Source organism: Eucyclogobius newberryi, unplaced genomic scaffold, assembly GCF_026437365.1.
Source record: "Eucyclogobius newberryi isolate DKJ021-1_F unplaced genomic scaffold, fEucNew1.0.hap1 SCAF_3, whole genome shotgun sequence".
NCBI classification, from domain to species: Eukaryota; Metazoa; Chordata; class Actinopteri; order Gobiiformes; family Gobiidae; genus Eucyclogobius; species Eucyclogobius newberryi.
The window spans coordinates 1,110,001-1,134,677 of NW_027315945.1; the positions used below are offsets into that span (position 1 = coordinate 1,110,001).

Here is a 24,677-nt window from a genome sequence, read left to right on the forward strand (position 1 = left end):
TGGGGCAGGAGGCTGGGGCCCCGCCATGCTCCCGCGGGCCCCGCCATGCTCCCGAGGGCCCCCGCCTTGCTGAAAAGATACCGCCAGGTATTAAGATAACCGTGCGCGCTCCATCTGCGAAAAGCACCACGGCACTGTCCATGCTCGCGCCGCCCACAACGCTCGATATAGAAAGCCAATATGATCACACTCCGCGTGTGGCGCGAGCGCACATTTTTTAAGTACTTTTTTCGAGCGCCGCCTACGGCCCGCCATCCTCCAGCCTCAGCCCAGCGAGAACGCTGAATAAGCGCCATACGGATCGCCGTGCGGTCAGGTTGCTCGGCACTTCGAGGCAGCGGCTGAAGACTCTCCCACACGGAGCCTCGTCTGCAGACGCTGATCCGCTGCAGACGGCTGGGATGATTGTAGCCCGTGTCCAGGGCAGTTGATCGGAGCCAGGAAACCTCCGAGCGGTTCCGCACGAGGAATCTGTCATACTCCCGTTGAAGCTGCTTAAGGTGACGATCATCTGCCAAAGACTGCGCCAGGAAGGCTCTCAGTCTCACCAGGACCCACTTCACTTTCCCCGCGTTCTGTGTCAAGATTTGCGAGGCAGCGGGACCAAAAGACGCCACAGGTAATGGGGTTCAGACGCCAAGAATGGTGGGAGCGTCTTTGACTGTCCACCACAGCCATTGATCACAGAGTCGCGTATATTCAGAAGGGTCTGGCGTTCATACACAGCTAGTGTGGACACATTCTTTACAAAAACTGACACTAACAGTAGCAGTGAAACATAGAGCAGGAGCAGACGACTGGCCATACACAGCGGCGCCATCTTGGACTGCTTCACAGGAGCAGGGGAGGGGGACAGGGTCTGGACAGGGTCTGGACAGGGAGAAATCGCTTAGGCCTTTCCCAAACAGCTCCCTTCTCCCTTCACTTTGGCCGATCATTCGGAATTGGAGTTCCTGCAAAGGGGCCACATTGAGTGCTGTCCAAAATGATGAAGCACAAGAAGGAGAGGGGCTGATGAGGCCCTTCACCACAAATGAGGTCCCGATGTAAGATGCACCAAACACCTTCATTTCAGATTTCATTCACAAAATAAAACACAAATAAACAATCAATAAAATTAACCAATACATAAAAAACACATTTATACAAACTTTATACAAACAAATATGAATGTAATGTTTCTATTTTACTTTTGGGTTAATAAGTCTGATCTGGAGCAACACTAATTAAACACTAAGCTAAGCTAAAGGAAATGATTAATTAGGAAACTTTTAACATTTGCGACAGTTATGGGCTGAGATTTCACGGTAAAGCGCCATGCAAAAGCCAATGAAGGGTCCTGTCTTGTCCCTGCAGGTGTCTGTATGACACTCACATCTGAGCAGAAGCATGTGATGGATTCCCAAAATGCAGAAGCAGAGTTTAGCCACACTCAATTTAAGTCTGCAATAACATTTTAAATTGATTTTGTGTTTAGTCCCACTTCAATTTATGTACCACAAAAAAATAACTTACTATTGAAAGTCAGTGAAGATTAGATGAGGGCCTTTGCTACAGGTTAGACGGGCAGTACCAGTACCATTCAGAACAAAATTGATTTTTTTTTTAAATTGTAATTGTTAGAGCAATCATTTAAATCACAATTAAAATTCAATATTTTGCATTGCTCTATAGCAGGGAAACTCCACTCTTCTGTCTCAGATGCCTGGAGGAGGGGAAGGAGGGGGAGGAGGGGGCGATCTGAATCAACTATATCAGATTACTACTTTCAAATGTTGCCTCTGGTACACCATAGAAATGTACCCTCAGATCTTGCATCCACCTCTTCTCTAATTTAGTTTTCCTGCTGAGTGTTTGGGCTGACCTCTAAGAAGAAGCGTGGGCTCTCTGGCATGGTGGTCAGGGCAGAGATAGCGGCCACAGCAGGTAAGGCACACACCAGCACAAAGACTCTCCAGCTGTGGAACTGGTAAGCTGAGCCCATCTGGAAGCTCCAACCTGCAGGGCACAAAGCACAGAGCAACATCACCCACCTGAAGCATGTGCAACAGTGTGTCATGAGGAATGTGAGGTAAATATGTTCATTTAAAAGCTTATGAAATTCTAAACCATGATAGATAGATATGCAGTTATATATTGCCATGATGTGCAATTGTTCAGATGCATAAGAAAGTGCCAATTGTAGATTGTTTGATGACAAAATGTCTAACTCCATGAAGAGAAGCAGGCGAAGGTCCAAGAAGACGTCCCGATCACGTGATCAATCACGCAGTTTCAGACTCAATCGAAATCGGACGTCACCTCCCGATCACTGATCGGAAATACATTTTAAAATGATTTGATCAGTGCTATACATTTCAAGCTTATTATTGGTCTCTCACCTCCGTATAACGCATGAATGGATCACGACATTTTACTGCCGTAAAAGCCCACACTTTACGGCAGTAAACTTTAGTTTTAAAATGCACTTTATTATGTTGAATGTGAATTTTACTATTTTGTAATTTTATTTTGAAAATACCTGTGTACACTACATGTTGGTTTTCCTGCTGGATTTACTTCCCCTCGCAGTACAATTCTACCACGTGTCGAGGGTAAGTTTTGCTCCGTGAAACTTCATGTATTTCATTGAATTAATATGTTTTTAAACCAAACAAAGGCTCGTTCGTCAAACATCTGTCGTGAATGTGATTTTGTGCGAGTGGATGCGTTAATTCAATGAAATACATGCGATGTAGACCAAATGTAAGTGTGTGACCACGTTAGCTTGCCAGGTGCGCAGCTCACGTGCGTTTTTATTTTACAGGGAGCCGATACTGCAGTGTGGAGGCATAAATGCTGTAATGTTTTGTGCCACAAGCATGTTTTGTTTTTGTTTTGTAATGTCTGGTTTTAATTTGTGCATATTTAAAGGCGGTATGGACGATTTCTCGGCGATTTGAGAACGCAGGCGGAAGTGCGCATGCCCCTCCCCCGTGCACATGCCACTCCCCCGTGTGGACTGATACAACACACACGTGCGTTTGTTTATTAGCGCAACGGAGCCCATCACATCTCTCGTCTCCTGTAGATTTCTGTCCACTTCTGCGTCAGCTCGAACTGTCTTTCTCCGTCTTCATTTTGCCTCGTACACTGAGGGAACTATATTATGATAAATCCATGCGCTTAGGCACGCGGAAACGTGGGGACGAGCCTGACGCGGCTGCAGATGAGCGACAGGTGCGTTTTATGATTGATACGTGGCAGGACTAATGATTTATCCACGTCACGAGGAAATATGATACAAAATTTGCTGAAAAAAATCGTCCATACCACCTTTAACACCATATCCATGTAAATTGTAAGATAAATGTAAATTGTTCAACTGTTTTATTTAAGTTCATGTGTAGTTTAAGTAGCTTTAATGTTTTGTGCCACAGACAAATACTGACATTTTGCGGATCCCACAGAGCAGAGCATCAAACAGATTAAGGAAAAATGCTCAATAACTGTGACATCGACAAGTGACGGGTCCATGTCATTTTGTGCGACAAACGCTGCAAATATGAAGAAAGCCCTGGGTGAGACGACGTGTGGTTTGGGCGAGGGCGTCGTCACCATTCTAGAGCACAGACACGGGGGTGTGGTTTGGGCGGAGCACAGACACGGGGGTGTGGTTTGGGCGGAGCACAGACACGAGGGTGTGGTTTGGGCAGAGCACAGACACGGGGGTGTGGTTTGGGCGGAGCACAGACACGAGGGTGTGGTTTGGGCAGAGCACAGACACGAGGGTGTGGTTTTGGGGTGGAGCACAGACACAGGGGGCGGAGTGCGGGGCTGATAGTGTGGCATGATAGTCACCGTGGCGACCGCGAGGATCAGAACACTGACTCACTCCCGACTCGACGTTCAGACGGATTTCATCAAGAAAAACATACATTTTATTCTTCTTCACCAGAGTTTTAAGAGTTCTGAAAAGCACATTATGTCTTACTTTATGACACTTTGTTTATTTGTTTACTGCTGCTGGTGTTTGAAGTTGAGCTGCTATTTTTATTTAATTCAAATGTTGCTCCATTATTTCTTATTCAAGCTCAAAGAAGGTTTCACTGTTAAAGTGTAAGAAATAAAATTAAAACTGGGGAAAACCTGTTGATGTTACATTTGTGCATTTTTACAAATGTGTAACAAAAGTATCGGATCGGGACTCGCTATCGGCATATACTCAAAATCACATGACTCAAATCGGATCGGGGCCAAAAAAACCTGATCAGGACGTCCCTATCCACCAGGCTAAGTTGCAGGTCTCATTTATAAAGCATGAATAAAATGGGGTCCACATGAAGTTTGGATTAATAAAAAGACAACTTGACGTGGGATTGTGCTGTTGTATTCACATAGTCATAGACACGGGCCTCTCACCCCCCGGGAGGGGAATTGGACAGTGCACTGACCGGGGACTCCGTTGTTCTATTGGGGGACTTCAACGCCCACGTGGACAATGACAGTGACACCTGGAGAGGGGAGGAGCCCCGATCTGAACCCGAGTGGTCAGTTATTGGACTTCTGTGCCACGGATTGTCGATAACGAACACCATGTTCAAGCACAAGGTCCATCAGGTCACGTGGCACCAGGACACAGGAGGTCAATGATCGACTTTGTTGTCCTGTCATCTGACCTCTGACCTCCGGCCGCGTGTCTTAGACACTTGGGTGAAGAGAGGGGCGGAGCTGTAGAGCACCACCTGGTGGTGAGTTGGATCCGCTGGCGGAGGAGGAAGCCGGACAGACTTGGCAGACCCAAGTGCATTGTGGGGGTCTGTTGGGAACGTCTTGCGGAGCCTCTGTCAGGAGGGTCTTCAGCTCACACCTCAGGGAGAACTTCTCCCATGTCCCGGGGGAGGCTGGGGACATTGAGTCCGAGTGGACCATGTTCTCCATTGTCCTCCGGCTGCTCCGAGCTGTGGTCGCAAGGTCTCCGGTGCCTGTCTACCTGACGGATTCGTTGATTCTGGAGAGAGGGGTGGGACAGGGCTGTGCCTGGTCTCCCCTCCTGTTTGCTTCATGTCCGAAACCATAGACAGGCAGGAACACAGTGAGACAGGAGCATAGAGGCAGGTGTGCAGTGAGTCAGGAGCACAGTGAGACAGGAGAGCAGTGAGACAGGAGCGCAGAGGCAGGAGCGCAGTGAGACAGGAGCGCAGTGACCTACCGTAGTGTGGGATAATTGCCCAGGCCATCGCTGATGCATAGATTCCTCCGATCATCCAGAACATACAGAGCCAGCTCAGATGTTCACCTCGCTTCTCCTGCGCCAGGAACTCCGAATAGTAGGAAAAGACAATGGGAATGGATCCACCGATGCTATAAAAGAAAAGTGTGTTCATTTTCATCTACACACATCAGCAGTGTGATTCAGTCAGATAGCAGGCTCACCCGACTCCTGAAGCCAGGCGACAGAACAGGAATGAGATATAGCCCTGCACGAACGAGGAGAAGAAGGCAAACACACTGTTGATGGACAGAGAGATGAGGAGCGTCTGTCTGCGACCGATCCTGTCCGCCAGCCCGCCCCACACGAAGGCCCCCACCATCATGCCCAGGTACACGATCAGTCCTTCACACAGAAGTTCCCATGGTCACTCACCAGCCCAGACGTTGGCATTTCCTAACCCTACCCCCTAACCCTACCCCCTGACCCTATCCCCTGACCCTACCCAAACCACAATGCTGCTCTGTGATTGGCTCCAGTCCCGGTCCATTAAACCAATGTGTGGACTGCAAACTAATAAACGGGAGCCTAACAAGATGCATTCTCAAGAGTTTGTGAACTCTCACAAGAAAATCACAAGAATTCATCTCACTGGCAAGGATAGAATGGTCTCACCAGGGTTAAAAAATATCACATGTACTAATTGTGCTTAATTGTTTTGCCTTTTATAAGTGAGTGACATATTGATGACACATTGTACAGCTACTTAAGTTAGAGTTGTTTTTGATTTTATTTTGAGACTGATCTCTGGTCTAATTTGGCTTGTACAGCTATTACTGTTACCTACTGCTGTTTCCAAGTGTTAGTGTGAGTCACTTACCCAGCATGCCTTTGTTGGGCTCAGACAGACACATGTCCTTCTCTGCGAAGGGCAGCACAAAGCCCACCACAAAGATCTCCACTCCATCTGCCATGAGGGCCAGCCCCAGGCAGAAGTACAGGGTCCACTGGAACTTGCCATGTCCGCACTCCTGGAGGATGGTTTCGTACTGCTCTGCCAGCTCCTCTTGGTCCTTCCTGCGCTCTCCCTCTGCCACAGCCAAGTCCCTGTAGGTCTGTGGGGGCCCGTCCAGCGCAGGACCCTTTCCCTCAGCCCGAGGAATGCCCTGGTACTCTCCTTCGTAGATCTCATCCTCTTCATCATGCCCCTCAGTGGAGTCGCTGTGTGCATCATCATCCCCCCGGCTGGCACTGCGGTGGTACCCTGCATCTCCACTCACATCGTAGTCATCGTCATCATCCTCTTCCTCAAAACGCTTGTAAGAACGCCGTGAGTACTCATCTGCCATGCGGTCCACGCCCCGCCCCACCTTCTTCCCCACCTGCTTCTTGGCCACCTTGGCAATGTCCTTGGCCCCGCGGATGAATTCAGAGCGGCCATCCGTATAGCGGCTGTCGTCATCCATGACGGCTGCTTTATGTTTTTTTCAGAGGGTCAGGATATCACAGCTTCTCTCCAATACAGGCCTCCAAGAATCTGCAGGTCTGTCTAGAGAACACACATGTGGGATTATTAGTAATAGGAATACACAGATAAACAATCATTTAGAGGATGTACTTCCTGCGGCAGCTGAGGAAAGCCAAGCTGCCAGTGCAGATGATGGTGCAGTTTTACACAGCCGTAAATGAGTCCATTCTCACCTCCTCCATCATCGTGTGGTACTACAGCACATTGAGCGCTCTGCTGAGAAGGTGATCGGCTGCACACTTCCATCTCTGCAGGACCTGTACGTCTCCAGGGCTCTAGGCCAAACCCCTCAGGCAGGAGGCTACGGTCCACCCGGACCAGAACCTCCCGTCATAGGAACAGTTTCTTTCCCTCTGCCGTTGGACTCATGAACACTTCTTTAACACCTGTCACTTTAACTATAATTTAATCAATCACTCACTGTTCACTTTCTGCACTACCAGAAACAACAAAACAAAGGATTTGTTCTTTGCCAACACCAAGGAGGCTTATTCTTCTTCCCCCCTCCCTCCCCTGGGCAGCTCAGACCACAACCTTGTACATCTGAGTCCTGTGTATGAACCCATCGTGCGCAGGCAGCCTGTGGTGTCCCGTGAGGTGAGGACGTGGTCTGCTGAGAGCGAGGAGGCTCTGAGGGACTGCTTCAGCACCACTGTCTGGACTGAGCTCTACGACTCACATGGGGAGGACATCAACACCATCACAGAGCATCACGGACTACATCAACTTCTGTTTTGAGAACACTGTTCCCTCCCGGACAGTGCGGTGTATTCCAAACGTGGATTAACCGTGAACTGAAGGCTCTGCTGAAGGAGAAGAAGAGAGCCTTCAGGTCAGGGAACAAGGAGGAGCTGAGGACTGTGCAGAAAGAGCTGAGGAGGAAGATCAGGCAGGCTGAAGCCGGCTACAAGAGGAGGATGGAGGAGCAGCTGCAGCAGAAGAACATTCAGGGAGTGTGGAGGAGCCTGAAAACCATTTCAGGCTTCAAAGTCCCCCCTGCCCGGACAGAGGGGGACCTACAGTGGGTAAATGAGCTAAATTCTCACTTCCTGAGATTTGATCAATCGCCCACCCCTCCTCCTGCACAGCTGCATGCTCCCTCTTCCACAGCTGGACAATGCCCTGCATCCGTTCCTCTTCACACCTTTGCTTCGGCCCATCAATGGACTCAACACAGACTGTACAGGAAGAGCCAGAGTGGACTCCACCTCCTGAGGAGACTCAGGTCTTCAGGAGTGACAGGGCCACTCCTGACAGGGCCACTCCTGACAGGGCTACTCCCGAAGACCTTCTCTGACTCTGTGGTGCTTCAGCTCCTGTAGGTGTGGTCTGCTGGAGCAGCAGCATCACAGAGAGGGAGAGGAAGAAGCTGGACAAAGCTCCGTCCTGGGCTGTCCTCTGGACTCGGTGCAGGAGGTGGGGGACAGAAGGGTCATGGCTAAACTCACATCTATGCTGGACCATAAGTGTCACACACAGATCACATGACACACACACAGATCACGTGACACACAGATCACATGACACACACACAGATCACATGACACACACAGATCACATGACACACACACAGATCACATGACACACACACAGATCACGTGACACACAGATCACATGACACACACAGATCACATGACAAACACACAGATCACATGACACACACAGATCACATGACACACACACAGATGACATGACACACACACAGATCACATGACACACACACAGATCACATGACACACACAGATCACATGACACACACACAGATCACATGACATACACAGATCACATGACACACACACAGATCACATGACACACACAGATCACATGACACACACACAGATCACATGACACACACACAGATCACATGACACACACACAGATCACATGACAAACACACAGATCACATGACACACACACAGATCACATGACACACACACAGATCACATGACAAACACACAGATCACATGACACACACACAGATCACATGACACACACACAGATCACATGACACACACACAGATCACATGACAAACACACAGATCACATGACACACACACAGATCACATGACACACACACAGATCACATGACACACACACAGATCACATGACACTCAGATCACATGACACACACACAGATCACATGACACAAACAGATCACATGACACACAGATCACATGACACACACACAGATCACATGACAAACACACAGATCACATGACACACACACAGATTACATGACACACACACAGATCACATGACACACACACAGATCACATGACACAGAGATGTCTGCACATACAACATGATCAGTTTGGATACAGAGGAATCAAATCACGCATGAGCAAATCGAGTTATACACCTCTTATTAAAAACAAATCAAATTAAAGCCGCAAGCGGCATCCAACGGCCCTCGCGGGCCGCCGGCCTTCTGACTCTGCTCTCTGCATTTTACAGAGTTGGCGCTAACGCCCTCATTGTCAAAGAACTAAGACAGTGACACATTGTACATGTACAATGCTGTTCTTAACCAGTGCAAATGAACACAAATGTCGGTCGAATGTGCGGCTCCACCACACAGAGACCGTGACACTTGGAATAAAAATATGGATAACCTTTGATGCCCCGCTTGTGTAGATGATTTTCCCCAAATATGAGCTTGATCGGGCTATTGCCCACAGAGGAGTTTGTTAAAGTGTGAAGCGTAAATGTGAACATTTCAAGGATTTGGCGTTTTTCCCATTTGTGACATATATTTGCGGCTCTACCGCACAGAGACCCTAGTACTTAGAATCAAAATATGGATAACTTTTGATGCCCCGCTTGTGTAGATGATTCTCCCCAAATATCAACTTGATCGGGCTTTCGCCCTAGGAGGAGTTCGTTAAAGTGTGAAGTGTAAAAATGTGGTCATTTTAGAGATTTTGCGGTTTCCCCATAGGGATAACATGGGATGTTTCTGTCATCGCTACGGCTACGCTTTACCAAATATGACTTTGGCTCCCATACTTTTATTTTGGGGATGGCAAATGAGAATTGTGTGCAAAATGTCATGTCATTTGGAAAAACTCTATTGTTTATAGGCCACTCAGAAGGCCAAATAGTCCAAATTCTGGGAAAAGTTTGCGGCTCAGCTGCACAGAGACTGTAAATGTTATCCATAAAATTTGAATAACTTTAGATGCCCCACTTGTCTAGAGGACGTACACCGATTTTGAGATTGGTGGGCCAAACGCACTAGGAGGAGTTTGTTAAAGTGTGAAGCATAAATGTGAACATTTCAAGGATTTGGCGTTTTTCCCATTTGTGACAGTATATTTGCAGCTCCACGGCACAGAGACCGTAGCACTTAAAATCAAAATATGGATAACTTTTGATGCCCCGTTTGTGTAGATGATTTCCCCAAATATGAACTTGATCGAGCTATCGCCCTGGGAGGAGTTCGTTAAAGTGTGAAACGTAAAAATTTGGTCATTTTAGAGATTTCGCTGTTTTCCCATTGGTGACATATATTTGCGGGTCCGCCACACAGAGACCGTAGTACTTAGAATCAAAATATGGATAACTTTTGATGCCCCGCTTGTGTAGATGATTTTCTCCAAATATGAGTTTGATCGGACAATCGCCCACGGAGGAGTTTGTTAAAGTGTGAAGCGTAAAAATGTGGTGATTTGAGCGATTCTGCGATTTTCCCATAAGGATAACATGGGATGTTTCTGTCATCGCTACGGTTACGCCGTACAAAATATGACTTTGGCTGTCATACTTTTATGATCGGGATGGCAAATTAGAATTTAGTGCAAAATGTCATGTTATTTGGAAAAACTCCATTGTTTATAGGCCACTCTGAAGGCCAAATAGTCAGAATTCTGGGAAACGTTTACGGCTCCGTCGCACAGACACCGTAAAAGTTATCCTTAAAATTTGGATAACTTTAGATGCCCCACTTGTCTAGAGGACGTACATCGATTTTGAAGTCGGTGGGCAAAACGCACTAGGAGGAGTTCGTTAAAGTGTAAAACATAAAAATGTGGTAATTTTAGAGATTTTGCGGTTTTCCCATAGGGATAACATGGGAGGTTTCTGTCATCGCTACGACTACGGCGTAAAAATTAAGGCATTTGTTTGATTGGCTTTTTTGATCGGGACGCCAAAATAGAATTTTGGGTAAAGTTTCGAAAATTTTGGTAAAACTAATTTTTGACCTTCAATGTTAATGTAAAGGTCACTCTGTAGGGGGCGCTATCGCGCCCATTTCAATTCTGTCATCATAAACTGGTCCAAACTAGAACGTTTAACAACGGATTCAAATTTGGTCCTAATCGGACTGGTTTTGATCAAATGGGAGCAATTTTTAGATTAGCAATATCCCAAAATAAGTTGTCCGACTTTGCGGCTGCGCCGCACACAGAGCGTAAAAGGTATCCCAAATTTTTTTTATAACTTTAGATGCCCCACTTGTCCAGAGAACATACACCGATTTTGAAGTCGGTGGGCAAAACGCCCTTGGAGGAGTTCGTTAAAGTTTGACGTGAACAAAATAGCTGACTCAGCGTGTTTTCATGTTCAAAGGAAGATGGCGACCCTAGGGTAAGTCTGTGGGCGTGGCCACAATAATATTTTTAGTTTGTCCTCACGAGAGGAATGCGTGTCCCGAATTTCATAGCTCTACGCCAAAGTTGACCACGGTGCGTCTCCCATAGGCGCAATGCATCTTGACTTTTGTCAAGATGCATTGCGCATCTTGACAAAACTTTCGCCGATTCTAAATTTTGGGCAAAGTTTGGTGAGTTTTTGAGCATGTTCAGGGGGTCAAATTAGAGCTTCGCGCTGCTGTTGTCAACAATGAGTGAATGAGCTCCGCCCATTCACTCATTGTTGACATTTCTGTCATAGCAGGAGTAAGTATACATGATCCATGCCTTCGGCATGGGCTAGTTCACTGTACTGGCCAGGGGCGACGGGGTACCAAACATGTGGGCTGCCTTCGGCAGCGTTGCAGGAGCAATAGGCCTAATTACAGATGTACAAATCTTTTTTGTATAATCCTCTAAAACTCCCTACTTTCTAAGCCAAGTTCTACAGCAAACTGATTCCTTTGGTTCAGTTTACTGAAGTTAGAAAAATGCAGAATTTGGATGCACGTGTAACCTAGGGTCAAAATGTGGATTTATCCAATCCGTTGCCCAGTCCAAGTTCTTCACTCAGTTCCATGCCCCATGACAGGCCACTGCCCTGAGTACCAATCACCCAATCACAGTCTTTCTGACCTGGTATATAAGCTGCTCTGGCTTCTCTCAGATCAGGTGTGTGTGAGAGAAGCAGCTGCAGACAGGACCATCAGGTGAGGACCTTGTCATGTCATGTGCTCTTGAAATCAACTCAACTGGTGATTTTGAGTGAAAGGGTTGTATCTAAATGCAGAAAAGTTCTACAAATAGCCCTGCGGCTTTTGCTCCATCGCGCATGCGCGCATATGTGAACGCCTCTGCTGAGTGTACGACGACATGAAATCCTTTTGTGAATTTCATGAAAATCGCACTGTAGTTATGGTGTATGCAGTGTTGTGCCTGAACGCGTTCATTGAACAAAAGTTCAAGAACGCGTTCATAATTTTGGTGAAGGTGAACTGAACGTACAGTATTACTGCTGACGAACGATACTGTGAACACGTTCATTCTGGTGTCTGTGAACGGCACCTTCGTTCTTTTTTACTTGTTTCAATAAAGTGTCAGATTTCTAGAGACTTCCAGGCAAAAAACACACCGTTATATTCAACCAGAGCCTGGCGAATGTGAGAGCTCCGGAGTTGTAGAGGCCGATAGGGTCGCACCGCACTGCACATGTGCATCACAACACAAAGCAGCGACAGCAACATAGCAACAGGAGTCGTCCTACAACCAGTTACAAGGAGTGGCCCTACGACCAGTTACAAGGAGTAGCCCTACGACCAGTTACAAAGAGTCGTCCTACGACCAGTTAAAAGGAGTCGCCCTATGACCAGATACAAGGAGTGGCCCTACGACCAGTTACAAAGAATGGCCCTACGACCATTTACAAGGAGTCGTCCTACGACCAGTTACAAGGAGTCGTCCTACGACCAGTTACAAGGAGTCGCCCTACGACCATTTACAAGGAGTCGTCCTACGACCAGTCACAAGGAGTGGCCCTACGACCAGTCACAAGGAGTGGCCCTACGACCAGTTACAAGGAGTGGCCCTACGACTAGTTACAAGGAGTCGCCCTTTGACCAGTTACAAGAAGTCGCCCTACGACCAGTTACAAGGAGTGGCCCTACGACCAGTTACAAGGAGTGGCCCTACGACCAGTTACAAGGAGTGGCCCTACGACCAGTTACAAGGAGTCGTCCTACGACCAGTTACAAGGAGTCGCCCTACGACCAGTTACAAGGAGTCGTCCTACTACCAGTTACAAGGAGTGGCCCTACGACCAGTTACAAGGAGTTACCCTATGACTACGACCAGTTACAAGGAGTGGCCCTACGACCAGTTACAAGGAGTAATCCTACGACCAGTTACAAGGAGTCGCCCTACGACCAGTTACAAGGAGTGGCCCTACGACCAGTTACAAGGAGTGGCCCTACGACCAGTTACAAGGAGTCGCCCTACGACCAGTTACAAGGAGTCGCCCTACGACCAGTTACAAGGAGTCGCCCTACGACCAGTTACAAGGAGTTACCCTATGACTACGACCAGTTACAAGGAGTTACCTTATGACTACGACCAGTTACAAGGAGTGGCCCTACGACCAGTTACAAGGAGTGGCCCTACGACCAGTTACAAGGAGTGGCCCTACGACCAGTTACAAGGTGTGGCCCTACGACCATTTACAAGGAGTGGCCCTACGACCAGTTACAAGGAGTGGCTCTACGACCAGTTACAAGGAGTGGCCCTACGACCAGTTACAAAGAGTGGCCCTACGACCAGTTACAAGGAGTCGCCCTAGGACCAGTTACAAGGAGTGGCCCTACGACCAGTTACAAGGAGTGGCCCTACGACCAGTTACAAGGAGTGGCCCTACGACCAGTTACAAGGAGTGGCTCTACGACCAGTTACAAGGAGTGGCCCTACGACCAGTTACAAAGAGTGGCCCTACGAACAGTTACAAGGAGTGGCCCTACGACCAGTTACAAGGAGTCGTCCTACGACCAGTTACAAGGAGTGGCCCTACGACCAGTTACAAGGAGTGGCCCTATGACCAGTTACAAGGAGTCGCCCTACGACCAGTTACAAGGAGTTACCCTATGACTACGACCAGTTACAAGGAGTGGCCCTACGACCAGTTACAAGGAGTGGCCCTACGACCAGTTACAAGGAGTCGCCCTACGACCAGTTACAAGGAGTCACCCTACGACCAGTTACAAGGAGTCGCCCTACGACCAGTTACAAGGAGTCGCCCTACGACCAGTTACAAGGAGTTACCCTATGACTACGACCAGTTACAAGGAGTTACATTATGACTACGACCAGTTACAAGGAGTGGCCCTACGACCAGTTACAAGGAGTGGCCCTACGACCAGTTACAAGGAGTGGCCCTACGACCAGTTACAAGGTGTGGCCCTACGACCATTTACAAGGAGTGGCCCTACGACCAGTTACAAGGAGTGGCTCTACGACCAGTTACAAGGAGTGGCCCTACGACCAGGTACAAGGAGTGGCCCTACGACCAGTTACAAGGAGTGGCCCTACGACCAGTTACAAGGAGTCGCCCTAGGACCAGTTACAAGGAGTGGCCCTACGACCAGTTACAAGGAGTCGCCCTACGACCAGTTACAAGGAGTGGCTCTACGACCAGTTACAAGGAGTGGCCCTACGACCAGTTACAAGGAGTGGCCCTACGAACAGTTACAAGGAGTGGCCCTACGACCAGTTACAAGGAGTGGCCCTACGACCAGTTACAAGGAGTGGCCCTACGACCAGTTACAAGGAGTGGCCCTACGACCAGTTACGTGAGTTTTATGATGTGGTCGTGAGGATGGTGGATTAGGGGTTAGAGTGTAAATCCTGGGTAAAGATTCAAAATTGGATGAAGATGAATCTGACACATAGTTTCAGCATTAAACTAATACAATAATTGCTCCTGTGGTTGTATTTGGGCTGTGGAAATAATTTAGAAACATTACAGCATAATATTGAAAAAAATAACTGAACTAGTTCATTTTTTGGAGCTGTGAACTTAGTTCAAAATTATGAACTATGAACTGAACTAGTTCATGTAGAAAGTGAACTCTCCCAACACTGGGTGAATGTCGTAGCGATTCACGATACTACAACAAGGACGACATGAAGGGAGTGATCTTCACTCGATCACGCGTGTGGACGGCCGGACTTTAACCATGAAAATGTCAAAATGGACAATTATATATTCTCCAAAAACTTTGTTGAAGAAGCCGGACCAACTGACGAAAAGCCGATCTGGTGCAGCCGTGCACCAGATGAGGTGAGTTTTGTTTCACGGGTCCGAAGGTTCACGGGTCCGAAGGTTCACGGGTCCGAAGGTTCACCGGTCCGAAGGTTCACCGGTCCGAAGTTTCACGGGTCCGAAGTTTCACGGGTCCGAAGTTTCACCGGTCCGAAGGTTCACTGGTCCGAAGGTTCACGTGTCCGAAGGTTCACGTGTCCGAAGGTTCACGTGTCTGAAGGTTCACCGGTCCAAAGGTTCACCGGTCCGAAGTTTCACCTGTCCGAAGGTTCACGGGTCTGAAGGTTCACGTGTCCGAAGGTTCACGGGTCCGAAGGTTCACGTGTCCGAAGGTTCACGTGTCTGAAGTTTCACCGGTCCGAAGTTTCACCGGTCCGAAGTTTCACCGGTCCGAAGGTTCACTGGTCCGAAGGTTCACGTGTCCGAAGGTTCACGTGTCCGAAGGTTCACGTGTCTGAAGGTTCACCGGTCCAAAGGTTCACCGGTCCGAAGTTTCACCTGTCCGAAGGTTCACCGGTCCGAAGGTTCACGTGTCCGAAGGTTCACGTGTCCGAAGGTTCACGTGTCTGAAGGTTCACCGGTCCAAAGGTTCACCGGTCCGAAGTTTCACCTGTCCGAAGGTTCACGGGTCCGAAGGTTCACGTGTCCGAAGGTTCACGTGTCTGAAGTTTCACCGGTCCGAAGTTTCACCGGTCCGAAGTTTCACCGGTCCGAAGGTTCACCGGTCCGAAGGTTCACCGGTCCGAAGGTTCACGTGTCCGAAGGTTCACAGGTCCGAAGGTTCACGTGTCCGAAGGTTCACCGGTCCGAAGGTTCACCGGTCCAAAGGTTCACCGGTCCGAAGTTTCACCTGTCCGAAGGTTCACGGGTCTGAAGGTTCACCTGTCCGAAGGTTCACGTGTCCGAAGGTTCACGTGTCCGAAGGTTCACGTGTCCGAAGGTTGTGCTGCTGCTGCTCAAGTGGATGATGAAGTTCGCGCTCGCTGTGGTGTTGCACCGGAATAACCACAGCAGGAGGCCCCGCCCCCTTTACCTCACAAACAGAGGAGCAGGAGGCCCCGCCCCCTTCACCTCACAAACAGAGGAGCAGGAGGCCCCGCCCTCTTCACCTCACAAACAGAGGAGCAGGAGGCCCCGCCCCCTTCACCTCACAGAGGAGCAGGAGGCCCCGCCCTCTTCACCTCACAAACAGAGGAGCAGGAGGCCCCGCCCCCTTCACCTCACAGAGGAGCAGGAGGCCCCGCCCCCTTCACCTCACAAACAGAGGAGCAGGAGGCCCCGCCCCCTTCACCTCACATACAGAGGAGCAGGAGGCCCCGCCCCCTTCACCTCACAAACAGAGGAGCAGGAGGCCCCGCCCCCTTCACCTCACTTACAGAGGAGCCCGCCCCCTTCACCTCACATACAGAGGAGCAGGAGGCCCCGCCCCCTTCACCTCACAAACAGAGGAGCAGGAGGCCCCGCCCCCTTCACCTCACATACAGAGGAGCAGGAGGCCCCGCCCCCTTCACCTCACAAACAGAGGAGCAGGAGGCCCCGCCCCCTTCACCTCACTTACAGAGGAGCCCGCCCCCTTCACCTCACATACAGAGGAGCAGGAGGCCCCGCCCCCTTCACCTCACAAACAGAGGAGCAGGAGGCCCCGCCCCCTTCACCTCACATACAGAGGAGCCCGCCCCCTTCACCTCACATACAGAGGAGCAGGAGGCCCCGCCCCCTTCACCTCACAAACAGAGGAGCAGGAGGCCCCGCCCCCTTCACCTCACATACAGAGGAGCCCGCCCCCTTCACCTCACATACAGAGGAGCAGGAGGCCCCGCCCCCTTCACCTCACATACAGAGGAGCAGGAGGCCCCGCCCCCTTCACCTCACATACAGAGGAGCAGGAGGCCCCGCCCCCTTCATCAGCTTGGATCTTCCGAATTTCAACTTTTAAATTTTCACAGGAACAACCTTCAAACTCAAACATTTCAGCCGCGTTAGAAAATGGAATTTGCTGAAAGATAAATCACCCTGTAAATGTATTAATATATAATGTATATAATATATACAGTGTTATTTAACCTTGGCCTTTGAGGCAACCGCTGTTGTGATTTTGGCCGTTGTAAAAATGAATTGAATTGATCCTTTATTAGCGCTTATGCTAATGTTGCTAACATCTACACAGAGCTAATTTAAACAAAAGCAGAAATTCACTCTCAAACATTGTTATTACATTTCTAGTTTATAAAACAATACCAGTGTCAAGACATTAACTTAAATTGACCCACATTTTGGCTGATTTAAACACTTTCCTAGTTTGTATTTCTTAATTGAGTCATTACTGTAATAAACTGGTAATTGCTTTTCTGACTTGACGTCCGGAATGTAGAAACTCTGAGAAAACGTCACTCCGAGGTCCGAGTTCCGGCATAATACTACATTAAATACATTATTTTGTAAATCAAGAAAAATTATATTATTTTATTAAATTTAATTTGGTATTGAGTGTTCGTTTTTTTCTTATCAATACATTTTTTTGTTTTCAAGTATTCCTTAACAGAATACTTTTTTTTAAATTCAAAATGCTTAATTGTCTGATGGTCCTAATTCTATATTTTCAACATAAAGTGTGTATAAACTTAAACTTGTAGACTCAGTGAAGTAAGTGTGGCACTCCAGAGGGTTAGGCTGTAGTAACTATACTGTGTGTACTGAGTAAAGGTTCCATCCTCTAGATTAGTCTTCAAGAGAAAATGTACTGCAAGGTCATTTGTGCATCTGTCTGCAGATGTTGCAGGATAAATACACGTGTCTGTTTATGAGCTTGAAACTGAAAGTCCTTTGCCGGAGCAGCTTTGCTGGATGTCTCCTCTGTATCAGGCCTTCATCTGCACTAATGCAGCACGAGGCTGCGGCTCGGGCTCCTGGAGAGTGGCTCCATAAACTTCTCTGGCCTTAATGTGTTCAGTGACATCTGATTCAATCTCTGCTGATAAAAGGCCGTGTTATCAACGGGATGATTTCAAATTCAAACCGACAGCACCACGGAGCCTGTGTTCTCCGACAAGGTCATTGCAGCGCGCGGACCCAGCGCGGACCCAGCGCGGACCCAGCGCGCACAGCTGAGTGCGCGTCATAATTAGCACCCTGCAAAAGCTCTGGACCACTGTGATCTGGCCAAGACTGCTCGTCCAGATCACCTCCTAAAGAACGCAGAGCACGAGTGGATGAGGTGATGCAGCCTCCAGCCTCATCGTGTCCTCTGCCACGTCCTCCTCCGCATCCAGCGTCAGCGCGACGCGGCCGTTCTCCCAGTCAAACCATTATCTACTCCAGCTATTGCATCAATGTCTGCTTTCAGTTTCGAGTCGGTGAATGCAAATAAAAACCATGCACTTACCTCGGTGCGGCAGGTGAGCGAACACGGCCGGTGAAGCAGCAAAGCGGGAGGTGCGCTGCGCGGTGACGTAGGGTCCCCAGCCCCCCGCTTTACTACAGCATACGTCATCCCCACGCTGCTGCGCGCGGATTGGCCGCGGTGGTTGAGGGACACCGGCACAACGCACGGTTGAGTCAAAGCGTCTTGAGGAGTCACTTCCTGCGCGCGCACAGTGTCGGTGCAGTGGAGCGTGCAAACCGGCTGCGGGTGCACGAGTGCACGTAACTGGCTTGTATGAAAGACATGGCCCAAGAGCACGGACATGCGCAGTAGCCTACACTGTAATGTAGGCTTACAGTGTAGGCTACTGAGCGTCTCAAATCTAACCAGATGGGGAAAGCCATCTTTTGAACATGTTGAAAAAGATTCCAAATATATATATATATATATATTGGGTCTTCCCCGGGAAGAGGCCCCGGGGAAGACCCAGGACACGCTGGAGAGACTATGTCTCTCGGCTGGCCTGGGAACGCCTCGGGATCCCCCCGGAGGAGTTAGAGGAAGTGTCTGGGGAGGAGGAAGTCTGGGAGTCCCTGCTCAGACTGCTGCCCCCGCGACCCGGCCCCGGATAAAGCGGCAGAAGATGGATGGATGGATATTAGGCTGAGCAAAATAATATGTCTGTTTGCCGTAACCCGACCGACCTAGTGAGAAACTAGCCGACTGAAATTTTTCAATCAGCATTTTGTTGAATTTGTTGAAAAAGAGTCAAATTCTTTTATTTTTCAAATATTTCGCCGACTCACCAACCGAACTTCCCTAAACTACCGTGTTGAATATTTTTATCACGCTTGTTATCCTATCTTTCATCCTTATAGCAAAGATAACGCATTGTGCAACGCATGTGCGTCTCCATAGTCAGTCCCCCACAAGCGACTGTAAAGACACAGACCGCGAGTTAATGAAGACAAATTGCCTTAAACAAGTTGGTCTGCCTCTGTCGGCGCCATTTTAGTGTCCATAGGACATGCCAGGCTCGGTCAGGGTGTTTTACGCAATGCATTATGGGATTGACACAAGCCCAGTAGCGTCATCACAACAAACATGGCGGCGCCCGTGTCCCCCCGCATGTTGCCCCCGCTCGCCTTCACTACCAAAATAAAGGATGACAGCGTACAAAAGGTCGATTGAAATGTCTTAAAATCGTGAGATTTAGTCTCCTGATCGGGTTGATCGAGACGTTTTCCGTCATTGACTGTTGAAGCCTGACCCCTGGACTGAACCTCCTCTGAATCTGGATGATGTCAGTCATGATAAAGGAAGAGAAGAGAAGCCTTTATTTGTCCACACAATGGGGACATTTCGGTGTTACAACGCAAGTAGGTACAGAAGTAAAAGAACAGATAACTTATAGAAAGCTTATAAAAAAACTTATAAACTAAAAACTTATAAAAAAACACTCGCAAGGCAAGGCAAGGCAAGGCAAGTTTATTTGTAGAGCACATTTCATACACAAGGCAATTCAAAGTGCTTCACAGCAGGGAAAATGCATTCAAATCACAAAGAAATTACAGAAACAGAAATACAATAAAATTAACAAAATTAAAAATTATCAATCCAACTGATTGTCTAAACTAATAAAATCACAAACAAAAGAGAAGAGTGCAAAGAAAAAATCCTTTCAGTCATATGCGCAGCTAAACAAAACTGTTTTTATCTTAGATTTGAACATTGTCAGAGTAGAACGTGTCTCACATCTTCAGGAAGACTGTTCCAGATTTTAGCTGCATAAAACTGAAACGCAGATTCCCCATGTTTAGTCCTGACTCTGGCACCAGCAGGAGGCCGGTCCATGTTTAGTCCTGACTCTGGCACCAGCAGGAGGCCGGTCCATGTTTAGTCCTGACTCTGGCACCAGCAGGAGGCCGGTCCATGTTTTGTCCTGACTCTGGGCACCAGCAGGAGGCCGGTCCCTGAGGTCCTCAGAGTCCGAGATGGTTCATATGGCACTAACATATCCAAGATGTACTTTGGTGCTAGGCCATGGAGAGACTTGAACACAAGCAGAGCTGCTTTAAAGTGTCTTCTCTGAGCCACATGGGGCAGTGCAGAGACCTGAGAACAGGACTAATGTGATCATACTTCCTGGTTCTAGTCAGGACCCGAGCAGCAGCGTTCTGGATGTACTGCAGCTGTTTTACAGCTCGTTTGGAGAGACCAGTGAGCAGGCCGTTACAGTAGTCTAATCTACTGGAGACAAACACATGGATAAGTCTCTCTAAATCTGGTTTTGACACTATATTTTTGATTTTGGCAATGTTTTTTAGATGGTAAAAAGCTGCTGATGTTATTGATTTGACGTGGCTATTAAAGTTCAAGTCTGAGTCCATTATTACCCCCAGATTTCTAATTTGGTTTGTAGGTTTTAGAGCGAGACTCTGGAGGTGACCGCTAACACTTTCTCTTTGTTTCTGTGGGCCAAAAACGATTATTTCAGTCTTGTCTGAGTTCAGCTGGAGAAAGTTGTTTTGCATCCACAAACTGATCTGTTGGATGCAGTGACAGAGTGAATCTACTGGTCCATAGTCACCTGCCGACAGTGAAACATAGATCTGAGTGTCGTCTGCATAATTGTGATAGGACACATTTTCACTGCGTATCAACTGACCTAATGGCAGCATGTCGAGTTGAACAGAAGGGGACCCAGGACTGACCCTTGGGGCACTCCACAGGTCAGGGTCATGTGGTCTGAGACACAGCTACCAATTTCAACAAAGTACTTCCTGTCTTCCAGATAGGACCTTAACCAGTTTAGGGCAGTGCCAGTGATGCCCACCCAGTCCTCTAGTCTCTGTAAGAGGATCCCATGATCGACAGTGTCAAAAGCAGCACTCAGATCCAACAGAATTAAGACTGAGGCTTTGCCCGTGTCAGTGTTCAGGCGGATGTCATTTGTCACCTTGACAAGAGCAGTCTCAGTGCTGTGATGAGGTCTAAAACCTGACTGAAAAACATCAAATGAGTTGTTTATTAAGAGGAAATCTGTGAGCTGTTGGTAAACAACCTTTTCAAGGACTTTGCCCCAAAATGGCAGATTAGAGATGGGCCGGTAATGACTGAGTACTGCGGCATCAAGACTGCTCTTCTTTAGGAGAGGCTTTATGACCGCAGTTTTCAAAGACATTGGGAATATTCCAGATTGAAGCGACATGTTAACTATGTGAGTGAATGGTGCTAACAAACTGTTCAGCACAGACTTTAGAAATCTGGTGGGTAACACATCAAGGCAGCATGTAGATGAACTCAGACTGGTGATGATCTCATGGACAGTTTTGTCAGTTACAGGTGCAAAGTGAGTTAGCTCTAAGTGTCCAGGTGGTTTTAGGTCATTTATTACATTGTGGGATTTATAGCATTTTTAATGCCCTGAACTTTGTCATTAAAGAATAATGCAAACTCATTACACTTGGATGTGGAAATGAGTTCTAACGGCAGCTGAGCTGGAGGGTTTGTTAATCTGTTTACTGTGGCAAACAGGACACGCGAGTTGTTACTGCAGGTTCCAATTATTTCAGAAAAATATCTTTCCCTAGTTCTACATAAGATTAGGTTGTACATGTTCAGCTTTTCTTTATAAATCTCTTTTTGAACCTGGAGCTTTGACTTGCGCCATTTCCGTTCGCCCCTGCCGCACTCCCTTTTCTGTGCCCTGACCGAATCCTCATTTCTCCACGGCGCCTTCTGCTTATTTTTAACCATTTTAGCCTTTATAGGGGCGATGGTGTCCAGAACATTCAAAACACTAGATGTAACAGAGTTCAACAAATCATTTACATTAGCACATGAGACATTTTCAAAGTTCATCATTTCCATAAACAGTGCACATGTGCCATCACTTATGTGTCTCCTCTGAACAACTGCAGGACCAACCGGTGGTTTGGGAGAAACAGACAGGTCAAAGAAGACACAGAAATGATCAGACAGAGCATCGATCACATTAACATTTGAAATATTTATCCCCTTTGTAATTATGAGATCTAGAGTGTGTCCTTTGCTGTGGGTGGGGCCTCTCAGCAGTGGGCGGGGCCTCTCACATGCTGAATAAGACTGAAGGTTTCAAGGACAGCATCAAGCTCTTTAGCGTTTCTGTCACAAATATTATCAACATGCACATTGAAATCACCTGTAATGACCAAACCATCAAAGTCTGTGCATACGACTGAAAGCATCTCAATAAAATCATCAATAAAACTTTGGCAGTGCTGGGGAGGCTTGTATAAAACAATGAAGAGAATGGATCGAGACCGTTTTAGCTCCATTTTAAAGGATACATACTCAAATGATGAAAACACCCCAAAAGACAACCTGCGGGTAATTATTTCATCTCTAAAGACAGCACAGACTCCACCCCCTTTTTTGTTTTCTCGTGTTTGAGATTCAAACTTAAAGTTGGGTGGAGCAGATTCTGTCAGAACTAAATTTCCTGTGTTTTTGTCAAGCCATGTTTCAGTTAAAAACATAAAATCAAGATTATAAGAAGAAATATTAAATTATTTGTTACATAAGGATCTGACATTTAGCACAGCAAGTTTCAGACTAGTTTCAGTGGGACTGAGCTTTATCTTTTCACAGGGAATATGAATCACATTTCTCAGATTGGGCCTGACTCGCATTTTGTTTTTCCATCTGTGTGATGATGTGACTACAGAAATAGCACTAGGGGGGGCTCTTTTTCCATAGGGCCCCGGGTTGGTTTGACTTTTAATGTGACAATAAGTCCCGGCAACGCTGAGACCCAGTGCATCCTAGCTATGGGAGATACCAGGTGAAAGGCGAGGTTGGATGGGTGGTGGGGCTTTTGTTGGTGTAGTCGGCTTGTGCAGGGAAGAGTTGATAAGTATTGACATAACCCTTGCTATATTGGGCGTGAGTGGAGCCATCTTAATGCCTGATTTGATCAGACTTTCAAAATGGCTGGGAAGGCCCATGGGTGAGAGTGGAGATGAGAAGGAGAATGATGAATCTTTAGTGGGAGTAGATGTTGCAGGGGGAACCCAGGGATGGTCTGAAGGCAGGGGCGATGACAGGGATATTGTTGGGCTTGTCACAGATGGGTCCAAGGCCTTTGAAGATTGTTCCTTTGCTGGAGACGGTGGAGGTGAATGTGGAGCAGCTGGAGCTGAATCCTTTGCTGGTGGTGGTGGAGCAGCTGCTGATGAATCCTTTGGTGGAGGCTGAGGTTGTGGTGCTTTTGATGTTGAAACATTGGCTCGGTCTCTGGCTGATGGAGCAGGAATTCTTCTCTCATTCCTCTCTTCTCTAACTATCTGCTCAGGACCCTGTCCAGGCCCAGTCCAATGCCTCAGAGCGTGGAGCAGGTTCTCTGTCAGCACCCTCACTCCACCACTGCATAGGTGGGGGCCAGTTCACTTAAACAGGTCCTCTCGTTTCCAGAATAGATAGAAGTTCTCAATGTAGTGTAGTCCTCTCGAGGCACACTCTTTGGACAGCCATGTGTTCAGCTGAAGAAGCCGGCTAAACTTCTTTATCCTCCTGTCGATGTTTGGAAGAGGTCCATTTAGTAATGTTTTGATTTACATTTTATCAAGCACGTTGAATAACTTCAAGAAGTATTTTTTCAAAACTTCAGTCTGTTCCCGCCGCATGTCCACTGCACCCACGTGCACAATCAGCTGTTTAGCTCCTCCATGCTTAGCCATAATATTTGGAAGGAGTGACGTTATCTCAGAAACAGTGGCGCTTGGAAAAGAATGTGTGTTTATCTTTTCATGCGTCACGTGACTTATCGCGCCGTCTCCAACCAAAACAATCTGCGTGACCTTGGCAGATCCTCCTCGCTGTATTTTGGCCACGTCATCTTTCCTTTTTTCATTTAATTCCATCTCTGAAAGTGGTAAAAATCTGTTGGTGAGCTGTATTTTAGGTGACTTCACGTTATCTTTGTATCGTTTAGGCTTTGCTCCAAGTTTGTTCCAAGAAACAGCCTGGTCTTTCTGGTTTTTAGACAGTTTTGGAAACGACACAGAGTCACTGCGGCTTAGGTTGAAAGTAGCAGTTTTTTTTGTAAAAAGTGTGCTCTGGTTGACACAGGAATGGTATCGTGAAGAACTTTTTCAGATTCCAAAACAAATATCCGT

The 24,677-nt window shown here is 47.7% G+C and overlaps 1 protein-coding gene across 1 annotated transcript in view; it reads right to left on the reverse strand.

Annotated features, from left to right (window-relative positions):
* Positions 1-18,703, reverse strand: part of sv2a (synaptic vesicle glycoprotein 2A) — a 34,788-nt gene extending 16,085 nt beyond the window's left edge. Inside the window, exons 1-5 of the mRNA XM_072459965.1 lie at positions 18,541-18,703; positions 6,072-6,736; positions 5,416-5,596; positions 5,192-5,343; positions 1,865-1,998 (exon numbers count right to left, since the gene is read on the reverse strand). Coding sequence (XP_072316066.1) covers positions 1,865-1,998; positions 5,192-5,343; positions 5,416-5,596; positions 6,072-6,657 — 1,053 coding nt within the window. The 5' untranslated portion in view covers positions 6,658-6,736; positions 18,541-18,703. The remainder of the gene's footprint in view (positions 1-1,864; positions 1,999-5,191; positions 5,344-5,415; positions 5,597-6,071; positions 6,737-18,540) is intronic.
* Positions 18,704-24,677: the final 5,974 nt, after the last annotated feature.